This window comes from Symphalangus syndactylus, chromosome 1 (assembly GCF_028878055.3).
Source record: "Symphalangus syndactylus isolate Jambi chromosome 1, NHGRI_mSymSyn1-v2.1_pri, whole genome shotgun sequence".
Taxonomy (NCBI): domain Eukaryota; kingdom Metazoa; phylum Chordata; class Mammalia; order Primates; family Hylobatidae; genus Symphalangus; species Symphalangus syndactylus.
Genome location: NC_072423.2, coordinates 77,201,010 through 77,228,278, shown reverse-complemented (window position 1 = coordinate 77,228,278; position 27,269 = coordinate 77,201,010). Strand labels below are relative to the sequence as shown.

The following is a 27,269-nucleotide window of genomic DNA, read 5'->3' as shown; positions in this document are numbered from 1 at the left end:
GCATTATAGTTAGTTGAATTGATTCCTTTTCATGTTAATGCACACCTCAGTCCAAGGGGGATGCTGCCAATAATAATATAGAATATTCTAAAGTCTACAGTAAAAGTCTACAAGAAATTCTATTTTTACTAAGTTCTTGAAAGTAGGAAACTGGCAGGCAGTAAATTAATCCTGTTATAAAAAGCCACTGCCACTTACATAAAGCCCATACAAGTGTGTGTGTGTATGTGTGTGTGGTGTGTATATGTGTGTGTGGTGTGTGTATGTGTTTGTGTGTATGTGTGTGTGTGGTGTGTGTGTGTGGTGTGTATGTGTATATGTGTTTGTGTGTGTATGTTTGTGTTTGTGTGTGTGGTGTGTATGTGTGTGGGTGTGTGTGTGCGTGCTTGTGTTTTTGCGTGTATGTGTGTGTATTCTGGCCTTGGCTATCACCCCTTTTTCCATTGCTGTTTCCAGTTGCTTAGGGATGAGCATTTGGCATTTGAATGTCAGGGGACTGAATAAGATTGAAACTGATTTCTCTTGTTTTTGAAAATGAAGAATGATACTTTGTAACACAGTCTAGTAAGCCATTCCCACTTTATTTTATGTTGAACCGAACGTGTTAATATCTACCTGGCTTTGACATATAGAACTACCAAGATCAGTGGTTCAAAGTTTAAAAGTACTGATATTAATGAAAATGGAGTAACAACTTCCCAAACTTGAAATCTCTATGAATCTATAAAGAGAGAACTTCTGAAACAGGCTGGAGTGCAGTGGTGCGATCACAGCTCACTGCAGCCTCCAACTCCTAGACTCAAGCAATCCTCCCACCTCAGTCTCCCACGTAGAGTAGCTGGGACTACAGGCATGCGCCACCATGCCCAGCTAGTTTTTTCTTTTTTTGTGTGGAGATGGGGGTCTCACTATGTTGCCCAGGTTGGTCTCAAATTCCTGGTCTCAAGCAATCCTCCTGCCTCTGCCTCCCAAAGTGCTGGGATTGCAGGCATGAGCCACCACACCTGGCCTGATTAGTGATTTCTAAATCAGCAAATACCATGACACAAACCAAAGCAAGCTACAAAGTCCTCCAGTCTACAAATGCTAACTCTTCACTTCCATAGATGACAAAGCCACTAAGATGAGCAGGCTAATAAGCAGTTTTAATATTTGACCTTTTCTTAGCTCCCAGTTGGCCCCCTAATTATTCTTATTCATCATAATGGTAAGAGAGCAAGTTTTATTTTGGTAGGCTTAGGAACTGTGGATTTCAATGAAGGGCTCTTTATATTCATAATGAAATAGGTCTAATTTCAAGTATAATTTGTCTGATAGTTTAAGAAATTATGTATGAGCATAAAAGCTTTATTTCCTCATTCGCAATTATGAGAGGCAATGTGTGGTGCTATTCTCTCAGATCAGAGACAATTATGGAAGATAAATATGGCCAAACTTGAACACAAGGATTTGGGTTTTAAGTACAACTTTGTATGGGTGCACTTGTAAGATGATGAAGAACATATTAAAAGATATTTCAAAGGAGGAAGAAGCACTGCTATTCTTTCTTTAAAATTATGCAAACTGTGTTCAATCAGGATGAGTTTAGAAAACTCAGTGAAACTTTTAATACTGTTATTAATATTTGATATGACATACTGTTTAATACTGTTATTAATATTTGATATGAAATTATATATGTACTGTTACTAATATATGATATGAAATTATATATATACTGCTTAATACTGTTGCTAATATTTGATCTGATAAGTGTATATGTTAACATAGATAACAGAATCCTACCTTTGTATACTAAATTAAAAGGCAACAAATTTTTAAACTAATGGCCAAAAAAAACAAACTAAGATCTTAGTAATCATCTGTTCCAACGCGTAGTTTACAAATAGTATCTCCAGTTGTTTGGAAAAAGCAGAAAATTCAGACCAAAGTCTTTTTTCCTTTATAAATAAGATGGTTTTACCGGATTTTTTTCCTTAGATTGGTTTCAAAATTTTAGGAAATTGAGTAGTAGTTATGATTTTCTAATACAAGTCCTTATAATCTATTATCTTATAAAAGTCTTGTTTTCCTTTAGGCTTTACCCTAAAATCACATTCTTTTAAATAATTTAATGAAATTAATGTAGAATACAATGTTTCTGTGTTTCTCTTTCTTGAAGTGTGAGGAATACTTGACTGATCAGTTCAGCGTTGTGCTGACACACTGCAGCAATGTCAGCCTTCACACATTTCAGGATGAAAATGTAATGTTAAAACATGACTAAATGGGAGAGCATATTTTCTTATTTGAAATATATCTGTAGGCCGGGCACGGTGGCTCACACCTGTAATCCCAGCACTTTGGGAGGCAGAGGCGGGCGAATCACGAGGTCAGGAGATCAAGACCATCCTGGCTAACACGGTGAAACCCCGTCTCTACTAAAAATACAAAAATTAGTCGAGCATAGTGGCGGGCACCTGTAGTCCCAGCTACTCCGTAGGCTGAGGCAGGAGAATGGTGTGAACCCGGGAGGCAGAGCTTGCAGTGAGCCAAGATTGCGCCACTGCACTCCAGCCTGGGCGACAGTGCCAGACTCTGTCTCAAAAAAAAAAAAAAAAAAAAACAGAGTAGATAATGGGGGAAAGAATTCTACACTGATAGACAATGAATCATGTGACATAACGGCCTTTTTCCTTCCTCTCATTTCTTTGACAGGTTTGCTTCCTCAGGAAAAAAATCTACGGTTGTTTAATTTTTTTTTCCTGCTCTATTGTAAATACTTTGCAGCTATTTCTCTTTTTTTCTATTCATAAAATAACCATAATTTTGAAAGAATGTCCTTTTAAAAGCAATCAATTGCTTCAGAGTACAGAAAGAAAATTATTAAAGATACAAACAATTTCTAGAATTCCTGGACCTACAGAACTGTTTTGTCAGTTGGTTTTAAAGTTGCTTATTCGGAGTAATGTTTACCTATCTACTGCTGTGGCAACTGTTAAAATAAACAAAGCTCCTTGAGGCAATAAAGAGCATTTAAAACACACTTAGTAGAAATGGAGGTTCTAAACATTTAAGGCACTGTTGCCTAGGCCATTAAGAGTGAGACCTTGTTTGGCCTTGCTAAAGGGATAAAGGAACTGGAAGGGCACATCTTGCCAAAAATTCAGCTCTGAGAGCACTTACCTTTAATAGCATAATCTAAAATTACTGCCTTGAGCTACTATAGAATGGTAAATTAAAGTGTGCATAAACCTCTTTGTTTACGTACATAGTGCAGTAACAGGAAAATTATTCTATATCTATTGCAACACAAGTATTTTTACAAATGTTATGTGGCCACCTTAACCATTTCATATTTGCAAGAGATTTTCCCCCATCTATATTGACACATTGTAAATTGTCAAAGTCAAATCGATCATTTTTCCTACTTCTTGAGTTTTTTCCAAATTGCACACCATCTTTCATCTTTGGAAAATAAAACTCATGAATGAGGCAAGTCCAAGTGTTTACGATTCACATGGCAGTATTAATGTTGATAAAGCACTTCACTTGATAACTTGTTATCTCAGTTTTTGATTGTGAGTTCTTCAGGCCTGGCAAGGTCTTTTGTTTGGGGAATTACTGTCAGCTGTTGTATAATTTTGGATGGTTAAAACCACGTACAAATAGTGGAAACTACAGTGCTAAAGCACCTTAGCTAAAGCAAATAATCTTTTTCCTTGAAACACATTGACCTGCATTTTTGTTATTCTGTCAATGGTAACATTGTTGCTGCCAGAGGATGAAGGTACAGCTCCCTGAGAATCCACCAAGAAAGGTGGGGTGTCAGGGGACATTGTGCAGCAAGAATATGATCGCTCATTATGAAAAGGAATGAATGTGCTTTAAATGTTTCCAGATCTTGAACAAAGGCAATATCACACTTGATAAAGAAGCACTTATTGGCTGGGTGCGGTGGCTCACGCCTGTAATCCTAGCACTTTGGGAGGCTGAGGTGGGCGGATCATGAGGTCAGGAGTTCAAGACCATCCTGGCTAATACAGTGAAACCCATCTCTACTAAAAATACAAAAAATTAGCTAGGCATGGTGGCATGCACCTGTTGTCCCAGCTACTCAGGAGGCTGAGGCAGGAGTATCACTTGAACCCAAGAGGTGGAGGTTGCAGTGAGCCAAGATTGCACCACTGCACTCCAGCCTGGGTGACAGAGCCGGACTCTGTCCCCCCCCAAAAAAAAAAGAAGCAGTTGTTATTTGCCTTCTAAGTCCTTTCTAGCTTGAATGTGCCATATTGCCAAGTTCAAAGGCATATTTTGCCCTAGATGGAGATAACTCACTTAAATAATAGCATTTAAAGCCCTCGTAGTTTTGGATAACTTTTGGGTAGCATCTTCACATACATCAAGAAAAATTGTGACTGTCGTTGGTCAAATGGGATGATATCAAATGAAAAGTAAGTGAAGCTGGATTTTTGGAGGTGGTTTATTTTTTATTTATTTTATTTATTTTTTAGTTTGTGCACTGGTTATCTATTGCTGCATACAAATTGCTGCATACATTTAGCAGCTTAACACAACAAACACTGTCTCAGAGTTCTTAGGAGTCAGGACTTCAGGTGTGGCTTGGCTGGATCCTCTGGCGCAATGTCTCTTGCGGCTGCAATCCAGGGTCACTCGAGTGAGCACGTTGTCAGAGCAGGACCTGCCTCCAAGCTGACTCGGGTGGCTTTTGGGTGGAAACCCCAGTCCTTTGCCACATGGGCCTCTCTGCAGGACACATGTAGCGCGGCAGCTGGCTTCCCACAGGGTGAGCAAGGGAGAGGGGATGCTCAAGACAAGCTTTAGCCCTTTTGTAGCTTAGCTGTGGAAGTGGTGCCCCAATACTTTTACTGTATTCTGTTCATTATAAGTGAGTCTCTATGTACAGCCCACACTCAAGAAGAGGTGATTGCACAAATGGATGTGAACACAAGGAGATGGGGACCACTGGGGGTGGTTTTAGAGGCTGCCCACCACCCTGGGCCACCCTTGTCCTCTCCATAGCTTGTTGGACTTTGCTATAAATAGTGGTAACTAAAAGGTTGTGATGTGGGAAACCAAGACCAGGCTCTGTTCTCCCACATCCGAAGTTAATCATAGGAAATCTTCCTTAATATATGTATTTTGGTTGCAAATAATATAAAGCCTTACATAGCAAAGTTATAAAAGTTTGAAACAACAACATACATACAGAGCATTTGCCATCATGTTCACAGAGGGCCCTGTGCTAAGTGCAGAGGGTGCGCGAAGGGGTCTGAGGCAATATCACACTTGACAAAGAAGCAGTTGTTGCCTGGGGGCGGTGGCTCATACCTGTAATCCTAGCCCAGCCTTGACCATACTCAGCCCTTGACATTTAACTGGTGAGAAAGATACACAGAATAAGGATGTGGTATGGTGGTGAGGTCATGCGCTTCTTGAAGACGGCACAGACTCAGGATCCCAACTGCAGTGGTGCAAACCTCAGCCAGGCTACATAGCTGTACCCACTGGATCTGCTTCTTCACATGTAAAAAGAAATAAAAGACTTTGTAAAATGATGATAATAACTACAAGAGTTAATTGACATGAAATGCGTAGATCGGGGCTTGACACACAGTAAGCACATTAGTATGAGCTATTACTAACAAATGAATAGTTACATGCACTGTGCATGCTCTTTAAGATGGTACAATCATACGAGCCACTTTTATTTTTCTTTTGACCCAGAAATTCACAGAATTAGGTAATTTTATGTCCAACATGGATTAACATTAAAAAATCTCACCTAGGCTAAAAAAAAGAGAAATGTTCTATTTATTATATTTTTATTTGGGGGCCATGTCAATTGGGGTGTTTTTATTGCCACCAGAAATTCTGCATACCTTGAAACCCTGCAGTTTCTTTTAGATGTCCTCAAGTTGTTTTCATTTTGTTTTTATTCATTCATTTGTTTTGTAAGCATGATGCCCTACTCTGGAGCAGATACAGTAATGGGTATGGAGGTGACAGAGATAACAAAGATTCTACCCTACCCTGAAGGGCCCCACTGACGTAGAAGTACATGCAAGGGGTGCTGGATGAGACATATGCTTGAGGGGGCACCAGGGACTAAGAAATCTCATTTGGAGGAGGGTATGGTCCTGGACAGCTTCCAGGAGGGGAAGCATGTGAGCTGTGCAGGAAGATGCCTGATGCAGAAAGGACAGGGCAGATGCAGGTGATGTAGTTTTGCAGTAGCATGGAGCGCAGGATGGGCACAGGTGGGAAATTGGAGCTGCTAACATAGCAGGAGCCAGGCAGCCCCAAACCCAGGGGAAGAATGATCACTTCCATGGCCACTCAGAGGGAAAACCAAAGTCCCCAGAGCCCTTGCAAGGCCTGGCATGATCCAGCCTCCTGGAGGCCTCTGCTTGCACACTGGCCTCTTTGGGGCTGTCTTCAGCGAGTTGGAGGGGTCAGGCTTGCTTCCACTTTGCCTGAGTGCTTCTCCTACGGGAATTGACGGGAATCACTCACTCAGCTCATCACCTCCCTCACCTCTGGGCTTCACCCTCACTTTGCCCTGCAAGCCTGCCTTCCCCTAGGCTGCGGCCTTCCCTTCTCTGGCTGGACTTCTTGTGGACATAGCACTTCCTTTCCAACAGACCACATGCTTTGCCTTCGACTATGCCCATTGTTCACTACTGTCTCCCCACCAGAACGTCAGCTCCCAAAGGCAGGGCACGATCTCTCATTTCCGTTTTGCTCTCTGATGTAGCCCAAACACCTGGGACAATGCCCATCACACAGTGTGTGCTCACTACATGTTTGTTGGCAGATGAATGACCAAATGTCTCTACAATGTTCTATAAAAGACTTCAACTCTGGATGAGAAATAAGCAGGAAAGAAAAAGCAGCTGGAAAGAGAATCCAAGCTTGTGTTCTTGTTCTTGTAGATCACCTGTATTTGCCTGTCACTCCAATCTGTGGTGTGAACATTTCTTTCTGCTTTGAATCTTTAAGAGGAGGTTGGGATGTGGGGAGTGGTGTAGAAAGCAACAAATATGTGCATGACTCCTTTGGGATAAAAAGAACTTCTTTTCGATTCCTGTTCTCTTCTCCCATGCATTTTGCTTTATTGCATTTTTATTGCAATAAAATTATTGCATTTTTATTGCAATAAAATTATTGCATTTTGCTTCTTTCCTCGCTGACTTCTAGAATCAGCCGTGGAAGCAGGCACCACGGGTTCTAATGCAGACCCTTGGCTGGAGTGTGCTATGCTCCTGTTGTCTGCATTCTGGGATTAGTGCTTCTTGATCTGGTCTTCCTGTCTGGGTACCCGCAACTCTCATCCTGATGTGTCCCCTCAGCCTGGACTGCGCCCTAGTCCCTGATGCTCAGCACTTCTGTGACCAGGAGCACTTAGGCCCAGTCTCTTCCCTGGTGTCCTCTGCTCAGTCTCCCGGGCCTCCCCTTCTTGCTTCCAGCTTCCTGGTTGTGGCAGCACGTTCACTGCACTTTCATAGGTTGACTTCCTTCCTTCCTTCCTTCCTTCCTTCCTTCCTTCCTTCCTTCTGGGCTGAAGCCCTTCTGCGAGGGCCTGCAAGGACATCCTTACCGGCAGTCACGACAGTCTAGTCTCCCCGTTGCAGTGGACTTCTTTTGGGAGAACCTTTCCCTTTGTGAAGCTAGGCTTTCCTGGTTTTTCTCATATCTGTCTCGAATTTTTCTGCTGCTTTTTTCTTTCCTATGTGCCAGTTTGCTTGCCCCCTCTCATCCCACATGTAGTCAAAGCTAAGACAAACACCTGCCTCCTTCGTGCCTCTCTTTAGTGTTCTTTCCTTCAGAGAGTTCATTTTTTCTTATTATTTCAACTAACATCTCTGTTCAGGGCTTGATCTCCATGCCCCTTGATAGTCACCAAGCAGGAATGCTGACAGTCTGTGGGGTTGGTCCCCTAAGATTATAGTGCCATATTTTTACTGTACTTTTTCTTTAGATACATAAATCCTTACCATTGTATTACAGTTGCCTATAGTATTCAGCACAGTAACATATGCTGCATAGGTTTTTGGCCTAGGAGCAGTAGGCTACACCATACTGTCTTGGTGTGCAGTAGGGCATACCATCTCTGTTTATGTAAGCACACAGTTCCCACAAGGACAAAACTACCTAACAATGCATTTCTCAGAGCATATTGCTGATGCTAAGAGGTCCATGACTGTATTTGTGTCTTCTTCAATTTCTATTATGAATGTTTTATATTCTTCCATTTATAGGTCTTTCACCTCCTTGGTTGGATTTATTTCTAAGTATTATTTGTAGCTATTGTGAATGGGATTTTTAAAATTTCTTTTTCAGATAGTTCATTGTTAGCATATAGCAAATACTACTGATTTTCTTGTGTCGATTTTGTATTTTGAAACTTTACTGAATTAATTAGTTCTAACAATTTTTTGGTTGAATCTTTAGGGCTTTCTTAATATAAGATCATGTCATCTGCAAACAGACAAATTTGCTTTGCTTCTTCCTTTCCAATTTTGATGTATTGATTTCTTTTTCTTGCCTAATTCCTCTGTCTAGGACTTCCCGTACCACAGTGAATAGAAGTGTCAAGAGTAGGCATCCTTGTCTTGTTTCTGGTCTTAAAAGAAAAGCTTTAAATTGTCATTGTTGAGTGTGATATCAGCTGTGTGTGTGTTACACATGGCCTTTATTGTGTTGAAGTCCATTTCTTCTATATGTAATTTGTTGAGAATTTTTACCATGAAGGGTGTTGAATTTTGTCAGATAGTTTTTCTGCATCTTTTGAGGAGATATGTGGTTTTTGTTCTTCATTCTGTTAATGTGGTTTATCACATTGACAGCTATAGGTAAGTTGAACCATTCCTGCATCCCTGGGATAAAGCCCACTTGATCATGATGAAGGAGCCTTTTAATGCCTTGCCGAGTTGGGTTTGCTTGCATTTTGTTGAGTACTTGTGCATCTATGTTCATCAAGGACACTGGCCTGTAGTTTTCTTTCCTTGTATTATCCTTGTCTGGTTTTGGTATCAGGGTAGTGATGACCACATAGGATGACTTTGCAAGTATTCCCTCTTCTTTAATTTTCTTGGAAGAATTTGAGAAGAACTGGTATTATTACTCCTTAAATGTTTGGTAGAATTCATCAAGTCCTGGGCTTTTATTTATTTATTCATTTATTTTTGAGGGGAGACTTTTTATCACCAATTCCAATCTCCTTTTTACTAGTCTGCTCAGATTTTTTATTTCTTCATGATTCCATCATGGTAGGTTGTATATTGCTAGGAATTTATTCATTTCTTCTAGGTTATCCAGTTTATTAATGTATAATTGCTCGTAGAAATCTCTTGTAATCCTTTTATTCATGTGAAATCAGTGGTAATGTCTCCTCTTTCATTTCGGATCTTAATTTTTTGCATCTTCTCTCTTCTTCTGAGTCTAAGGTTTGTGGATTTTATTTCTTTTCAAAAAACCAACTCATAGTTTTGTTGGCCTTTTCTATTGGTTTTCTAGTGTCTATTTCATTTGTTTCTGCTCTGATCTTTGTTATTTCTTTCCTTCTACCAACTTTGGGCTTGGTTAGCTTTTCTTTTTCTTGTTCCTTGAGGTGTAACGTTAGGTTGTTTGAGATCTTTCTTTTTTTTTTTTTTTTTTTTTTTTGAGACGGAGTCTTGCTCCGTCACCCAGGCTGGAGTGCAGTGGCGCGATCTGGGCTCACTGCAAGCTCCGCCTCCCGGGTTCACGCCATTCTCCTGCCTCAGCCTCTCCAAGTAGCTGGGACTACAGGCGCCTGCCACCATGCCCAGCTAATTTTTGTGTGTGTATGTGTATTTTTAGTAGAGACGGGGTTTCACCGTGGTCTCTATCTCCTGACCTTGTGATCCGCCCACCTCGGCCTCCCAAAGTGCTGGGATTACAAGCGTGAGCCACCATGCCCAGCCCTTTCTTCTTTTTTATGTAAGCATTTATTGCTATAAACTTCTTTCTTAGAACTGCTTTTGCTGGATTCCATAAGTTTTGGTATGTTGTGTGTCCAATTTTGCTAATCCCAAGGTATTTTCTAATCTCCCTTTTACTTTCTTACTTTCTTCTTTGACTCATTGACTGTTTAGGAGCATGTTGTTTAATTTCCATGTATTTGCAAATTTTCTGAAATTCCTCCTGTTTTTGATTTCTAGTTTCTTACCATTGTGTTTGGAAAAGGCACTTGATATGATTTCAGTCTTCTTAAAATTGTTGAGACTTATTTTGTGACCTAGCATATGCTCTATTCTGAGAATACTTCATGTGTGCTTAAGAAGAATGTGTATTCTGCCATGTGTGGTGGCTCACACCTGTAATCCCAGCACTTTGGGTGGCTGAGGCAGATCATGAGATCAGGAGATTGAGACCATCCTGGCTAACACAGTGAAACCCCATCTCCATTAAAAACATGAAAAATTAGCCAGGCGTGTGGCGGATGCCTGTAGTCCCAGTTACTTGGGAGGCTGAGGCAGGAGAATGGTGTGAACCCGGGAGGCGGAGCTTGCAGTGAGCTGAGATCGTGCCACTGCACTCCAGCCTGGGGGACAGAGCAAGACTCCGTCTCAAAACAAACAAACAAACAAAAAAAAGAATGTGTATTCTGCTGCTGTTGGATAGAATGTTCTGTATGTGTCTGTTAGGTTCATTTGGTCAAAAATGTAGTTTAAGTCTGATGTTTTCTTATTAATTTTCTGTCTGGATAATCTGTCCATTTGTAAAAATGGATATTGAGGTCCCTGCTATTATTACATTATAGTCTATCTCTTCATTTATATCCGTTGATATTTGCTTTTTATATGTAGATGTTCCAATCTTGGGTGCATATATATTTACAACCATTACAATTGATCCCTCTACTTCTTTGTCTCATTTTACAGTTCTTAACTTAAAGTCTATTTTATCTGATATAAGTCTAGCTATCCCTGCTGTCTTTTGGTTTTCATTTGCATAGAATATCTTTTTCCATCCTTTCACCTTCAGTCTCTGTGTATTCTTAAATGTGAAGTGAGTTTCTTGAAGGCAGCATATACTTGGGTCTTTAAAAAAATTCTTTCATCCAAGCTATGTCTTTTGATTGGAGAATTTAACCCATTTACATTCAAGGTAATTTTTTTTTTCTTAAAGTATGCTTACATTTGCTTTTTATTGCTAGATTTCTCCACTGGCCTAATAGGGCCTAATGGAGGAAAAAAATGTTCTTTTTTATTTTTATATATTTAGGGGGTACAAGTGCAGTTTTGTTACATAGATATATTGCCTAGTAGTGAAGTCTGGGCTCTTGGTGTAACCATCACCTAATAGTATACATTGTATTAAGGTAATCATGGGTAGCTAAGGACTTACTACTGTCATTTTGTTTATTATTTTCTGATTGTTTTGTACTTCAGTTTGTTCATTTATTTCTCTCTTGCTGTCTTCCTTTGTGATTTGGTGATTTTTCTCTAGTGGTGTGCTTTGATTTTGTACTTTTTGTCTACTTTGTATCTACTATAGGTTTTTGCTTTGTGGTGACCATGAGGCTTACATAATGCATTTTATAGTATCACAGAGTATTTTAAACTGATAACAACTTAACTTTAATTGTATATAAAAAGCCTGCACTAGGCCAGACGCGGTGGCTCAAGCCTGTAATCCCATCACTTTGGGAGGCTGAGGCGGGCAGATTACTTGAGGTCAAGAGTTCAAGACCAGCCTGGCCAACATGGCGAAACCCCGTCTCTACTAAATTTATAAAAATTAGCCAGGTGTGGTGGTGTGCGCCTGTAATCCCAGCTACTTGGGAGGCTGAGGCAGGAGAATCACCTGAACCCAGGAGGCAGAGGCTGCAGTGAGCCGAGATCATGCCACTGCACTCCAGCCCAGGCAACAGGGCAAAACTCAGTCACAAACAAAAAAAACAAAAAGTCTGCACTTTTATAGTCCACCCCCAATAACATTTTATGTGTTTGGTGTCACAATTTACATCTTTTTATACTATGTATCCCTTAAATTATTGTAGCTATTATTATTTTTAATAGTTTTGTCTTTTACTTTCAGATTTCTTGGTTAGATTTTAAGACCGGTGATGATGTATTTTAATTATCTGTTTCTCGTCATGCTCAACACAGTGATGAACATAGAATAAATACCTAATTTATTACTTCTTAATTGACATATCTATTCAGGAAGTGACACTCTTTGATCCAGTGACATCTGAGACCATTTTTTGTTATGCACCCCTGGTTTTGTCAACCTGCCTTTGTTAATGATCTTCTCACTCTCTTCTCTCTTCCCACCCACAGCATGTGCATTCCGATACAATGGGCTCTCCTTTGTCTACCTTATCTACCTCTTGCTCATTCCTCTGTTCTCAGAACCAACAAAAACGACGATGCAAGGTAAGAGAATTTTGTTATTGCATACCATAGAGTTATACAGTCCGAATGTATTTTGCTGGGCTCCTTGGGATGGCCTTTATCCAACGGCAGAGATGTTATCTATGCAGCAGGGCTAGTATGGCATGGAGTGGGTGTCAAACATTTTAAGAACTACACTAATTAGAGCTGTATAGAAGTTGTTTGAAGTTGTTTGTGATGCATGTTTGTCACTTACACAGTTAACAAATTCCCTATCAGGGCTTCATAGTAAGCATGGCAGTATCACTGGAATGTTTTGGCTAGTTAACACTAACTCAAAGTATTGTCAATAAAATAAGACAAATGGCATGACAACATTGGTATATGCATTTGTCTTTTGGGTCGTGGGGTCAGTGTGGTGGCGATTGGAAGAGGCTGAGCAGTATTTGACATTTCTGAGCCATTTACAGGAAGCTTGGTCCCAGCCATAACTTCGTACATTAGTTGAGGTTTCTTAAACATGTCTCAATAACATAATGAAAGAGAATAATTTGATTTGGAGATGCAGTTCGTCAAGTGTGTTTCTGCAACACTTCAGCTCCCATTCTGGTTACTGTATAAGAACTTGAAGGCATAGAATATAGAGTGATGACTATAATTTATGAGGCTCTAATTAGGAAACATGCTCTGGTTTGTGAATTTTTCAACTTGAAGTTCTGTCACAAGTATTAAAATTAAACCAAACTGAATTAATTTAATACATTGTCTTTTTTTCAAAACACTACCGTTATGAGAAGTACGGTCTGTGCCAAATGTCGTAGGTGAGTGCAATGGCCGTATGTTTACATGAAAGGAAAAGGAAGTTGTTTGACCCCATCTATGGAGTGGTGTGGGAAAGGTCATTGGTGATTTCCTTGTTAGTGATGAACTCTTTAGAAAAAGAAGTAAAGACCACGGTGTACACAGAACAACAAATAATGACTCTGTCTTTCCCATCCTCTCATTCTCTGTAAACTTCATAAGGCATATTATGATCTTTCATCATAGTAGTTATGACTGCAGATGGCATGTTGATTTTCCTGTCTCTAAATAACAGTAATTCTAAGTCACCTAAATCCTTAATACACAATGCATATAAAGGGTAGACAAATGTGAGTTTATGCAATCCTTATAAAACTAAAAATACATTGTTAATGGGACCCCACCCACCACAGCCTCATTCCTAAAGGAATTAGCATAAACAGAATAGTTTCTGGCCTGAAAAACAAGATTATAGCATACAGGCAACTACTATTCTACGGTTTGGAGCTCCTTTTTCAAAGAAAGAAGGTTGTGTGTGCATTCACAATAAAGTGCTTTAAAAACGACTTCCAACACTATGTTGAATAGGAGTGGTGAGAGAGAGCAACCCTGTCTTGTGCCAGTTTTCAAAAGAAATGCTTCTAGTTTTTGCCCATTCAGCATGATATTGGTTGTGGATTTGTTACAGATAGTTCTTATTATTTTGAGATGTGTCCCATCAATATCTAATTTAACTTATTGAGAGTTTTTAGCATGAAGTATTGTTGAATTTTGTCAAAGGCCTTTTCTGCATCTATTGAGGTAATCATACGGTTTTTGTCATTGGTTCTGTTTATATGCTGGATTACGTTTATTGATTTTCGTGTGTTGAACCAGCCTTGCATCCCAGGGATGAAGCCCACTTGATCATGGTGGATAAGCTTTTTGATGTGCTGCTGGATTCAGTTTGCTAGTATTTTACTGAGGATTTTTACATTGATGTTCATCAGGGATATTGGTCTAAAATTCTCTTTTGTTGTTGTGTCTCTGCCAGACTTTGGTATCAGGATGATGCTGGCCTCATAAAATGAGTTAGGGAGGATTCCCTCTTTTTCTATCGATTGGAATAGTTTCAGAAGGAATGGTACCAGCTCCTCCTTATACCTCTGGTAGAATTCGGCTGTGAATCCATCTGGTCCTGGACTTTTTTTGGTTGGTAAGCTATTAATTATTGCCTCAGTTGCAGAGCCTGTTAATGGTCTGTTCAGAGATTCGACTTCCTCCTGGTTTAGTCTTGGGAGGGTGTATGTGTCGAGGAATTTATCCTTTTCTTCTAGATTTTCTAGTTTATTTGCATAGAGGTGTTTATAGTATTCTCTGATGGTAGTTTGTATTTCTGTGGGATCAGTGGTGATATCCCCTTTATCGTTTTTTATTGCGTCTATTTAATTCTTCTCTCTTTTCTTCTTTATTAGTCTTGCTAGCGGTCTATCAATTTTGTTGATCTTTTCAAAAAACCAGCTCCTGGATTCATTAATTTTTGAAGGGTTTTTTGTGTCTCTATTTCCTTCAGTTCTGCTCTGATTTTAGTTATTTCTAGCCTTCTGCTAGCTTTTGAATGTGTTTGCTCTTGCTTTTCTAGTTCTTTTAATTGTGATATTAGGGTGTCAATTTTGGATCTTTCCTGCTTTCTCTTGTGGGCATTTAGTGCTATAAATTTCTCTCTACACACTGCTTTGAATGTGTCCCAGAGATTCTGGTATGTTGTGTCTTTGTTCTCGTTGGTTTCAAAGAACATCTTTATTTCTGCCTTCATTTCGTTATGTACCCAGTAGTCATTCAGGAGCAGGTTGTTCAGTTTCCATGTAGTTGAGCAGTTCTGAGTGAGGTTCTTAATCCTGAGTTCTAGTTTGATTGCACTGTGGTCTGAGAGACAGTTTGTTATAATTTCTGTTCTTTTACATTTGCTGAGGAGAGCTTTACTTCCAACTATGTGGTCAATTTCGGAATAGGTGTGGTGTGGTGCTGAAAAAAATGTATATTCTGTTGATTTGGGGTGGAGAGTTCTGTAGATATCTATTAGGTCCGCTTGGTGCAGAGCTGAGTTCAATTCCTGGTTATCCTTGTTAACTTTCTGTCTCGTTGATCTGTCTGATGTTGAGAGTAGGGTGCTAAAATCTTGCATTATTATTGTGTGGGAGTCTAAGTCTCCTTGTAGGTCACTGAGGACTTGCTTTATGAATCTGGGTGCTCCTGTGTTGGGTGCATATATATTTAGGATAGTTAGCTCTTCTTGTTGAATTGATCCCTTTACCATTACGTAATGGCCTTCTTTGTCTCTTTTGATCTTTGTTGGCTTAAAGTCTGTTTTATCAGAGACTAGGATTGCAACCCCTGCCTTTTTTTGTTTTCCATTTGTTTGGTAGATCTTTCTCCATCCCTTTATTTTGAGCCTATGTGTGTCTCTGCATGTGAGATGGGTTTCCTGAATACAGCACACTGATGGGTCTTGACTCCTTATCCAATTTGCCAGTCTGTGTCTTTTAATTGGAGCATTTAGCCCATTTACATTTAAGGTTAATATTGTTATGTGTGAATTTGATCCTATCATTATGATGTTAGCTGGTTATTTTGCTCGTCAGTTGATGCAGTTTCTTCCTAGCCTCGATGGTCCTTACAATTTGGCATGTTTTTGCAATGGCTAGTACCGATTTTTCCTTTCCATGTTTAGTGCTTCCTTCAGGAGCTCTTATAGGGTAGGCCTGGTGGTGACAAAATCTCTCAGCATTTGCTTGTCTGTAAAGTATTTTATTTCTCCTTCACTTATGAAGCTTAGTTTGGCTGGATATGAAATTCTGGGTTGAAAATTCTTTTCTTTAAGAATGTCCAATATTGGCCCCCACTCTCTTCTGGCTTGTAGAGTTTCTGCCAAGAGATCAGCTGTTAGTCTGATGGGCTTCCCTTTGTGGGTAACCCGACCTGTCTCTCTAGCTGCCTTAACATTTTTTCCCTCATTTCAACTTTGGTGAATCTGACAATTATGTGTCTTGGAGGTGCTCTTCTGAAGAAGTATCTTTGTAGCGTTCTCTGTATTTCCTGAATCTGAATGTTGGCCTGCCTTGCTAGATTGGGGAAGTTCTCCTGTATAATATCCTGTATAGTGTTTTCCAACTTGGTTCCATTCTCCCCGTCACTTTCAGGTACACCAATCAGACGTAGATTTGGTCTTTTCACATAGTCCCATATCTCTTGGAGGTTTCGTTCGTTTCTTTTTATTCTTTTTATTCTTTTTTCTCTAAACTTCACTTTTCGCTTCATTTCATTCATTTCATCTTCCATCACTGATACCCTTTCTTCCAGTTGATCAAATCGGTTACTGAGGCTTGTGCATTCATCACATAGTTCTCGTGCCTTGGTTTTCAGCTCCATCAGGTCCTTTAAGGACTTCTCTATATTGGTTATTCTAGTTAGCCATTCGTCTAATTTTTTTTCGAGGTTTTTAACTTCTTTGCCATGGGTTAGAACTTCCTCCTTTAGCTCGGACTAGTTTGATCATCTGAAGTCTTCTCTCAACTTGTCAAAATCATTCTCCATCCAGCTTTGTTCCGTTGCTGGTGAGGAGCTGCGTTCCTTTGGAGGAGGAGAGGTGCTCTGATTTTTAGAGTTTCCAGTTTTTCTGCTCTGTTTTTTCCCCATCTTTGTGGTTTTATCTACCTTTGGTCTTTGATGATGGTGACGTACAGATGGGGTTTTGGTGTGGATGTCCTTTCTGTTTGTTAGTTTTCCTTCTAACAGTGAGGACCCTCAGCTGCAGGTGTGCTGGAGTTTGCTGGACGTCCACTGCAGACCCTGTTTGCCTGGGTATCAGCAGTGGAGGCTGCAGAACAGCGGATACTGGTGAGCAGCAAATGTTGCTGTCTTGGGGCAGTCTTAAACATAAAATTTCAGTCTATCCACTGTTCTGTAGACCAGGGCTGTCCACTGTTTTGCTTTCAGTGCCATCAACAGGACAAAGAATATCTGAGTATTATTAGACGCTTTCCCATGCCTATGTTTAAGCTGATGATTTGTTGCAAAGCCTTACATACTACTGTGCTGTAGATGAAAGATGATCAGCAGTTAGTTATATGACAAAACGTGAAAGAATTTTGTTTTTAAAAATGCTTGTAGGCTCAGTACACTTAACTGGTGGGTATTGTCTGATTAGTGAGGGCTGAAACTTGCAGAATCATGGATTTTTAAAGTTGGAACAGCTTTTAGGAGTTATCAAGTATATTGCAGCAACCAGTGGTGGAATATTCTACAATAGCCACGTTGGCTGGTCAGTTGGTTTCTTCTTAGATACTAATGGTACCAGGGGGCTATCTGTGGCCCTGGGAAGTCTATAGTATTATCAGACGGTTCTTTCTTGAATCAACCTGAAATCCACCGCCCTGCAAATCCAAGCTATTGTTTCCAACTTAAAGCAGCAAAGAAAGAGTTAACGGAGAACCAGAAAATCACTTTACAACACTGTTGTGAAGGGAATTATCAAAAGACAGGGATTTGACTAAATGACTTCCTGTTTTTAGAAATCTGGGCTTTTAGAATTCTTGACTTGCTGTTTCAGATCTTGACGTGTGTAATTATCTCAGTAGGTAAGGCCTCAACTAGAAATCAGGAATCACTCTAAGCATTTTAAAAAGAGAACATTAAACAGAAAAGATTGGTTACTGAAGGGGATGGAAGATTTAGGAAGCCAAAAGGAATGTTGAAACAACTGGAACATTGTCAAGGCAGGAAGGCTGAGGGGAGCCAAGGGGGCAGCATGAATAGAGGTCAAGAACGAGGGCCATCCAGGAGCTGCTAGACCCTCAGGAGAAGGTCCAGAAATGGCACTCTGTGCAACCAGATCTCGCCTGGGCCTCTTCACTGTCAGCTGTGTCCTTCAGCTGTGAACATCCCAAGCTAGTCATTAGTTAAGTACCCACCATTTATCCAATGTCCTCTCCCTTCAGTCTTCATTCAATGCACAGAATATTCCTAGTTACTCACAGATGGGATTTATGGACTGATGGTTGTTCCTGCTGAAACCAACTGAAAAGGGCTCTGGACAATTTCAAAATCAAAAACTAAGAATTTATGATCTGTTGCATGACTGGAGGAAGTGTCTATCCTAGGTTTGTGGGTAGGACCTCCATGGACGCCTGGAAAGGCTAATGGACACAGCTGACCGTGAAGAGGCCCAGGCGAGGCCATTTCTGGACCTTCTCCTGAGGGTGTAGCAGCTTCTGGATGGCCCTCGTTCTTGAGCTCTGCTCATGCCCCTGCCTGGCTGCCTGCAGCCTTCCTGCCTTGTTGATGTTCCACTTGCTTCAACATTCCTTTTGGTCCCTCCCCTTCAGTAACCAATCCTCTCTATTTAATGTTCTCTTTTCAAAATGCTTAGAGTGATTCCTGATTTCTGGTTGGGGTCTTACCTGCTGAGATAATTACACACTTGAAGATCTGAAATAGCAAATCAAGAATTCTAAAAGCCTAGATTTCCAAAAACTTAGTTCCATCTGCACTGACTTCCTCTCGAGGCTCTTCTCTCTGTGAGAATTCCTTCTGAAGAGCTGTGTGCAGTGGATATAATGTGTAATTTGGGACTGAGCCTGCCATTCTCAGCAGCTGGGAGGTGTTTCCTTGACCATTCTCAGCAAAATCCCTCCCTGGGAATTGGGGGTGGCTGAAGGGTGCTGCTTTACACAAACTTCTCCTTCCCGGCCAGGGGCAGCCTGGACCCAATGACCACTCAGTACAGGGTGCCGAGGCCTCAAAGCTGGAAAGTCTCTGAAGGGCTGTGGCAGCTCCAGAGCATCCCAGCAGCTGAGGCCCCCATTGCAAGAGCATGACAGTCTGATCTGTCCCTCTGTGGGGACTGGATTTCCTCACTCCTTGCCAGGTACCCCTGCAACGGAATTGCCCCATAACCCTCCTGCCCCAGGAATCCATCTCAGCCTCTGTTGCTGGGGAACCAGACCTCAGAAGGTCTTTGAAGCAGGAACCTTTGTCCCTGATGGAGCTAGAGGGCAGAGGAGTCAGCATAGAGGTGGTGGGAACTTGACACAGAAGTGGCCATCACACCCAGCGAAGGGCACACACAACGGGAAGGGTGCACACACTCGGCCAGATGCTGCAGCCCAGGCCCAGCACGGCTCAGAGGCCCAGCCTGCAACTGACTTGACCCAGGCCTGGGTGTCACTTCTTTTGGTCAAGTTTTCCCCCACTGCAACTGGAGACCCAAATCCCTCAGGGTTATTAGACTTTGTGGGGATCAAATAAGCAGACATAATTTAAAACAAAATATAAAATTACTACACAAATAGTCACTGTTATTAGTTGTAGAATTCACCCTAGTTTGAATTGGCACCTCTGTGCTGTCACAGCTCCCTTTGCCTGGAATTCTCTTCCCCAGATTTTGAATGTTGGTCTCCTCCCAGAATTCAGGTTTATCTTAGATGTCCCTCCTTGAAACCTCTTCCCTCACCTCCTTAACTAAAGCTGACATACCCTCATCCCACATTTATTTTTCATGTTATGAGCAGGTTTTATTTTTCTTGGTATTTATACCTTTCCAAAATTATTTGTGCAACAAATCCATAGCAAGAGCTGGACTTGCACACCCTGCCACTCAGTTCTTTTATTTCCCCCCTTGATTCTTCCTGCAAACCTCCTCTGTGGGGCGACCCTGCCCCTGCCCCTTGGCGAATTTTTTTTTTTTTTTTTTTTTTTTTTTTGAGATGGAGTCTCACTCTTTCGCCCAAGCTGGAGTACAGTGGCATGATCTCGGCTCACTGCAAGCTCTGCCTCCGGGGTTCATGCCATTCTCCTGCCTCAGCCTCCTAAGTAGCTGGGACTACAGGCGCCTGCCACCACGCCTGACTAATTTTTTGTGTTTTTAGTAGAGATGGGGTTTCACCGTGTTAGCCAGATGGTCTCGATCTCCTGACCTCGTGATCTGCCCGCCTTGGCCTCCCAAAGTGCTGGTATTACAGGCATGAGCCACCGTGCCCGGCTGCCCCTCGGTGAAATGCTAAGCAGTCCCCAGAGCTTCTGCCCTCCGGTTTCTCAGGCAGGAGTGCCTCATCAGTCTAGCAAGTCCCCCAAACCCCAGGATCATCTCATCCATGCTCCTCTCCCTGGGCTTGGCATTCTGTCAACCGTATCCAACTCTCAGTTTTCCCAACATTGATTCTTTCATATCTCCACAGGGTGGGGGCTACGGGTTGAAAATAAATATTCTTTTTCACAGTATTCACTGGAGAATGAGGGAGTGTTTGGCAGGAAGCCTTGGTTCCTCAGCCTTTTAGGAGCATCTCACTGTAAACCAAGTCAGGGTTTTATGTTAATACATTTATGTAGAATGTCTTTCCCTTCTAGTATATAAACATCAAGACGGCAAGGATGTGCTTTTTTGCCCGAAGGGTGCCTGATGTATATAGCAGGCATTCATTCAGCAAATATTTGTAGAATGAATGAATTTTATTTCCAGTGTCTAGGATTTTAGATGAATGTATGAAACTAAGTCTAGTCTTATGCTTATGTCAATCTTCATAATAGCAAACATTAGAGAATAGTTATTGCATGCAGCAGTCCTCTGGAGACAGAAGCTTAGGGTATCATAAGCCATGGGATTTGGCTTTTAGATTTAACTGGGATTGCAGGATCATGAGTAATTAAAGAAATCAAGACTCTTAAAAATGTTTTATGCTTTCACTTACAAGGATGGGCATTTTATTTAAGTATGTAATACTGCAGGGAAGCAGATGAACATTTTCTTGCTCTTCACAAACTGTGCCTTGCATTAGGATAGAGATTGTCCTGCATTAAATTTATTAACTGATGTATAATTAACTTCAGGTCAGGTCGCCCAAGAATTGCAAACTAATGAGGTATTAAGGTTTTGGTTTGTTTGTTTATTTTGAGATGGGTTTTCACTCTGTCACCCAGGCTGGAGTGCAGTGGTGTGATCTTGGCTCACTGCAGCCTCCACCTCCCAGGTTCAAGCGATTCTCCCGCCTCAGCCTGCCAAGTAGCTGGGATTATAGGGACGCACCACCACCCCGGGCTAATTTTTACATTTTTTTTTTTTTAGTAGAGACGGGGTTTCACCATGTTGCCCAGGCTGGTCTTGAACTCCTGGCCCGCCTTGGCCTCCCAAGTGCTGGGATTACAGGCATGAGCCACTGCACCCAGCCTGAGGTATTAAGTCTTTTAACCCGAAACAGTTTCCTTATAACTTACGATATAGTGAGTGCCACATACTGGTCAATATGGTAGAAGAGTGTATTTTGTTTGGATTAAAACAGATGCAATATGGAAAAAGGCCACAATAAGTGCTCAATAAATATTGGCTAACATGCCCAGCACAATGACACCTGTTTGTAGTCCCAGCTGCTTGGGAGGCTAAGGTGGGAAGATCTCTTGATCCCAGGAGGCCAGTCTAGGCAATGTTGCAAAACCGTGTCTCTAATAAACTTTTTTTTTTTCTTTGAGACAGAGTCTCACTCTGTCGCCCAGGCTGGAGTTCAGTGGCGCAATCTCGGCTCACTGCAAGCTCCGCCTCCCAGGTTCACACCATTCTCCTGCCTCAGCCTCTCCGAGTAGCTGGGACTACAGGCGCCCACCACCACGCCCGGCTAATTTTTTATATTTTTAGTAGAGACGGGGTTTCACCATGGTCTCAATCTCCTGACCTCGTGATCCGCCCTCCTCGGCCTCCCAAAGTGCTTGGATTACAAGCGTGAGCCACCGTGCCCGGCCGTCTCTAATAAATTTTTAAGTGGGCTGTTATTATTATTATTTTGAAGCGTAACATTGTTACTTTGAATGTCAGAGTGAGCTAGACTTAGAAATCTTATTCTCATTTGTGTGACTATAGCCAGTCTTTACTATAGGATCTTACTAGTGCTTTCTAAATATTAGCAAAGAAATATGTAATTTCCAAGGTTTTTGGGGTACTACTCCAAGATACAGCTGGTATGTCCAATTTTTAGTTACATAATACTTAGATTAATTGATTGGTCAATAAAGAGCCAATAGCCCTCTCTACTAAGTTCACATAATTATTTACATGCATTTATTAATTTAATTTTCACAACACACATTTAAGGGAGCTGTTACTATGATCAATAATCCTCATGTCACAGACAAAGACTGAGTTCCATGTGGGTTCATAGCAAGCTGCAGGACACCCAGGTGCTGCATGGGTGAGCCACACTCTTAGCCACTGTATTGTTCTGACTCATGCCCTTGATGACAGAGCTAACGCTCCTGCAAATTTGCAAAGAAAGAAGGAAACCTAGTCACTTAATAAATACTTGTTGTCTGATACATCACCAGTCTCTGGGAACAAGGGTCTGGAGAGATAATGTGAGTATGCCTGAGGGAGATATTTTAATATGCATTGGTGCAGATTGATCATCACATACCTGTATGTTACATAGATAATATATCATATTAAGTGTGACCAATTATTTCTTTCACCAAATATTAATTGAAGGATTGTTCTTCACAAAAGACTATATTTGGATTTGTAGAGGATAAGAAAGGTGGAGAAAAACACTGCTCTTAATTAAAGTCACCTCTCAAACATATTAGATTTTATATATCTTATTGAGTGGTAACTCTTTCAATGTAGCAATCTTAGAAAGCCACCTACTTACTCCAGTGATGCTGTTATTTCTCTAAACTGATTAAATTAGACTTGTCAAATTTAAAAAAAGACTAGTATAAAACAAAGCGTTCAAAGGTGACTCCTCATCATGAATGTGGAGGCTTGAGGTTTATTTGAATGAGAACAGCTGGGCGAATACACATGGAGTAACTATGTAGTTTTCCATGAGGAATATATGTGATCTCACATGTTATGAAATGAGATACCCAGGTGAGAAGGCAGCATCCTGAGGAAGTGTTAACTCACTGGATTCATCCTAGAATCCTGACTGTAAAAGTCAAGCAGTATCCATTTGGGACAGCCCAGAGACTCAGAGATTAATCTGGAGAGGTCCTTTATCCGAAGCACCGAATTTTATGTCACATTTCTATGTGCCAGGTACTGTTCTTAGTACCCTCTATACACTAACTCATTGTATTAGAGAATAGAAAAACCATTGATTGCGAAGGCAGAACCTCCATTCTGAAATGAAAAAAAAAATTATGAAGTTAACTGGAATAAAAATCACTTAAACTAAGAATACCACATAAGGAGGCACTGAAATTAAAGCTCTTTTCTCCTATTAAAAAATTGAAACTGCCTCAGTGAGATCTGATACATTTCTGTCAGTCTACTTCCTGCTTTTCTTTTGTGGCTTCACTTCACCAAGCCTTTCCAGGTGTCCATGGAGGTCCTACGCACAAAGCTGGCATAGATGCTTCCTTCAGTCATGCACCAGATCATAAATTCTTAGTTTTTGATTCTGAAATTGTCCAAAGTCCAGAGCCCTTTTCAGTTGGTTTCAACAGGAACTACAGAAACATCCTTCCATTTACTCACAATAATTGATAGTTCTGATATTATCAGTAAAGTGGCCACAGTCTGAGATAGGGGACACGCATCCAGCTACAGTGTGACATTTACTCTCTGCTGGAAATTGTTTCTGTTTCTTGTTTAGTCCTGCCAACAAGCTATCTTTGTGAATATGTGCTCTTGCAGGCTGGAATAGATAGACAGGTCATATCTACTTCTTTCTTGGGAGAATCAGTTATTTATTGGGGGCTAGTTGAGAAGAAATATGCTCCAAATCACAAGACTACACTTCCTGGGCAACACTAGCCATCGTCCTACAGCCAGACTATTTTAGAAGAATCGTCATCTAATCAGTTCATATATGAAATGTTTATGTTACACACACACACACACACATCCTAAGTGATGGTTGCTGTCTAAGTTGTGTTAATTATTTCTAAGAACAAAGTTGTCTTCTTATCCAAGAACTCATTCTCAGTCTGAGAGCCTTTGTTCTGAATGCTCTCTAAGATTGGACAACACTGTAATAGATGAGAACAAAACCCCCAGTGGCAGATGAAAGGGAAGGACTTCTGGTGCCTGTGTGGGTTTTTCTGAAGTCTCTTCTGTTGAGTTGTGATGGCTAGCTCTCCTGCAGTAACCAGAAGACAGGTAATGGCCCCAGTGTTTTGCTGAGGCCCATAAAATAGCCACGGGAATAATAACAGAACTGCACACTGCCAACCCTTTCAGGCCTTGCCCCCAAAATATTTTTTCAATATGTGCTTTTGTGGAGAAGATTTTTCTCCTCCTTGTTATGAAAGGAGTAGGTTTCTAAAATATCATTTGAGTTTTTTTTTTTAAACCTGGTAAATTTTCTTTGTTATCTTGAGCAAAGTAGCAATTCCCCTGCTATATTTCCTTGCATTTACACTCAAAAGTTATTATTAATTACATATATATATTTATATATAATATATAGTTTTTTAGGATCTTTTCCAACATTTGGAGAGGCAGAATTAGAAAGGGGTAGGAAGGGAGGGGCTTACTGTGCTTTGGTGACAGTTGTAACCAAGTGAAATTTTTAGCAGATCAAGTTAACTTTTGTAACCTGTTGTCAAAGTCCTTAGAAGATAGAAAAGCATATTTTATTTTACTCTACTCTGAACAAAACAAGGGTTTTACTTTAAAAGGAAGTTGTACTAATCCTATAAGTAATCACGTGTGTGTGTGTGTGTGTGTGTAAAATAAACACCAAAAGCACCTTATCCTGAGGCTCTGACCCAGCATACACTTTGCCAGATCACTAATGGCCCCTCAGAAAAGAAAAACAATGCTCCATTTGCCTGCATGAAGAGGCAGTGCGATCTGTAACTTGTAAAGACATGTTTAGACATCAAAAAGGAAATAGTAGCAGATATTTAAAGCTGATTGCATCTGGTTTTGGTTAAAAACAGTCCTTACACCATTAGGCTTATTATTATTATTATGTTTTACTATGTCATAATAAAGCAAAACACAGGAAAATATTTAATTGACTGAATTATTAGGTGTTTTATTATCAATATCAGCTCACCACCAAAAGGAGTGCTAAAAAAAATTAGATGCCTGTTTCTTGAATTTTTAAATAAATTAATGTGGGTCTTTTAGGTTATTTTAGTTGTTCTTGGGATGGTACATATGTCATATTCCATTGTTGTCTTATATTGGGCATACACTACTCAGACAGAGGGAGTTTCAGGCAGCATATAATTCTCAGTTTAGGAAACACTAGGTCATATTATACTACTAAAGAAAATATTTCAGAAGCCCCAAGCTTTTTGCCTTATTTGGCTACAATAAGCTTTATCTAAAATACGACTTCACCTTTTGTATTACTCCGTTTTCATGCTGCTGATAAAGACATACCTGAAACTGGGTAATTTATAAAGAAAAAGAGGTTTAATGGACTCACAGTTCCACGTGGCTGGGGAGGCCTCACATTCATGGTGGGAGGCGAAAGGCACGTCTTACATGGTGGCAGGCAAGAGAGAAGGAGAGCCAAGCAAAAGGGGAAATGTCTTATAAAATCATCAGATCTCGTGAGACTTATTCACTACCGTGAGAACAGTACGGGGGAAACCATCCCCACGATTCAGTTACCTTCCACCGCGTCCCTCCCACAACATGTGAGAATTATGACAGCTACAATTCAAGATGTGATTCAGGTGGGGATGCAGCCAAACCATATCACCTTTTATTTAAATGCTGCCCTGTTATTACAGTTGAGTTAGTTCACTTGAGTTGGTATCAGTTTGTTGATCAGCTCTTCAAGTTACCATTCCTTCATTTACTCATTTGACAAAACATTACCCAGTGCCTGCTCTACCAGGCCTTGTACCAGGCAGTTGGGCATACAAAGGTAAAGAAGACAGACCCTTGGTCCCCAGAATATTAATCTGGCTCTGCCATCTATTCACTGCATAATCTCCAGCAAGTTACTTGAATTCTCGGATTCCTGCTTCCTCGAATGTTGAGTGCTTGTTACTGATCCTGGAGAGAACATTGAGGGGCTGGCAGTGCTGTTCACAAGAACTCATCAGGCCTGATACGTGCTGAAGAGATGGGTAAAGCCCTCAAGAGGAGGAAACCATAGCTCCTCCTTTGACTTCTTAGGGTTATTTTCCCTTTAAAGGTGTTTACCTGTAGCTGATTTGTTTATGTATTGTTTGGGTCAATTTATTTCAGTTTTTTTGAAGCTGACTTGCTTCAAAGCCTGGACGAGACTAATTTCTGATGGAATCATTTATTAAAGCATCTGAGCTTTCCTTCATCTGTAGCTATTTCGCCTAAGCAGACCCACTTGAATTTGAGTTGATTCACAGGAAATAGCCTTTTGAGATGAAAATTTATATTTAACTTTCAAAAAGTGCTGATTATTAATTATAAGAAGAATAAACAGGAAACACAGTATAGCTATATGCCAGGCAACTGTCCCAAGCTTTCTACATAGTAATTCATTTAATGCTTCCATACCCATGAGACAGGTATAGTATTATTTATGTTTTACAGATAAGGAAATTAAGAAACACACAGAGGCTACTGAATAATTCCTGAAACTATCAGTTTTAAAAATTGATTCAGTGAGTGAAAGCTTCTAATATAAATAATTTAGTTATCTATATAAGCCTTTCCCTCATTCTGCTGTATCTTACCATAAAATTAATAGTGAGGGAAGATAAATGTAGAGATTATGCATGTTGTGCACTTGCCTTCCAACATATAAGTAGACAATTACTGTGCTTTAAGCTGCCTTTTAGTATTTCCTCAGCATTAAGCAGGGAAGACAAATAAACACACTGAGAATATTGGTACAAAATATGCATTCATTTCCTTTGGTCACAGGATAAGCATTATTGAGTGTCTGAAATGGGCCAGGCAGTCCGCTTGGCACCAGAGCAATGAGTAACTGTAAGACAGGTCTTTTCAATCTTATAGGTCACCATTTTGTCCTTTCTTCTTTCCCTCTTCCCTTTCTCCATTTTTTAAAAAGTTAGTTTTGCCTAGATTTATTTTCTGCATTTTTGCTTGCCAGTATTTTGTGCCCTTAAGGGGTATTGGGGAAAGTCACTGATAGTCTCCTCGGGCAGTCAAGAGCAGGGGCTTTCAGGCTT

At 40.6% G+C, this 27,269-nt stretch overlaps 1 protein-coding gene across 3 annotated transcripts in view; it reads left to right on the top strand.

Moving 5' to 3' along the window:
• PIEZO2 (piezo type mechanosensitive ion channel component 2) overlaps positions 1-27,269 on the top strand; it is a 479,216-nt gene that overhangs the window by 71,250 nt on the left and 380,697 nt on the right. For all 3 annotated transcript variants that reach the window (XM_055238811.2, XM_055238801.2, XM_055238791.2), the window contains exon 2: positions 12,312-12,407. In XM_055238811.2, coding sequence (XP_055094786.2) covers positions 12,312-12,407 — 96 coding nt within the window. The remainder of the gene's footprint in view (positions 1-12,311; positions 12,408-27,269) is intronic.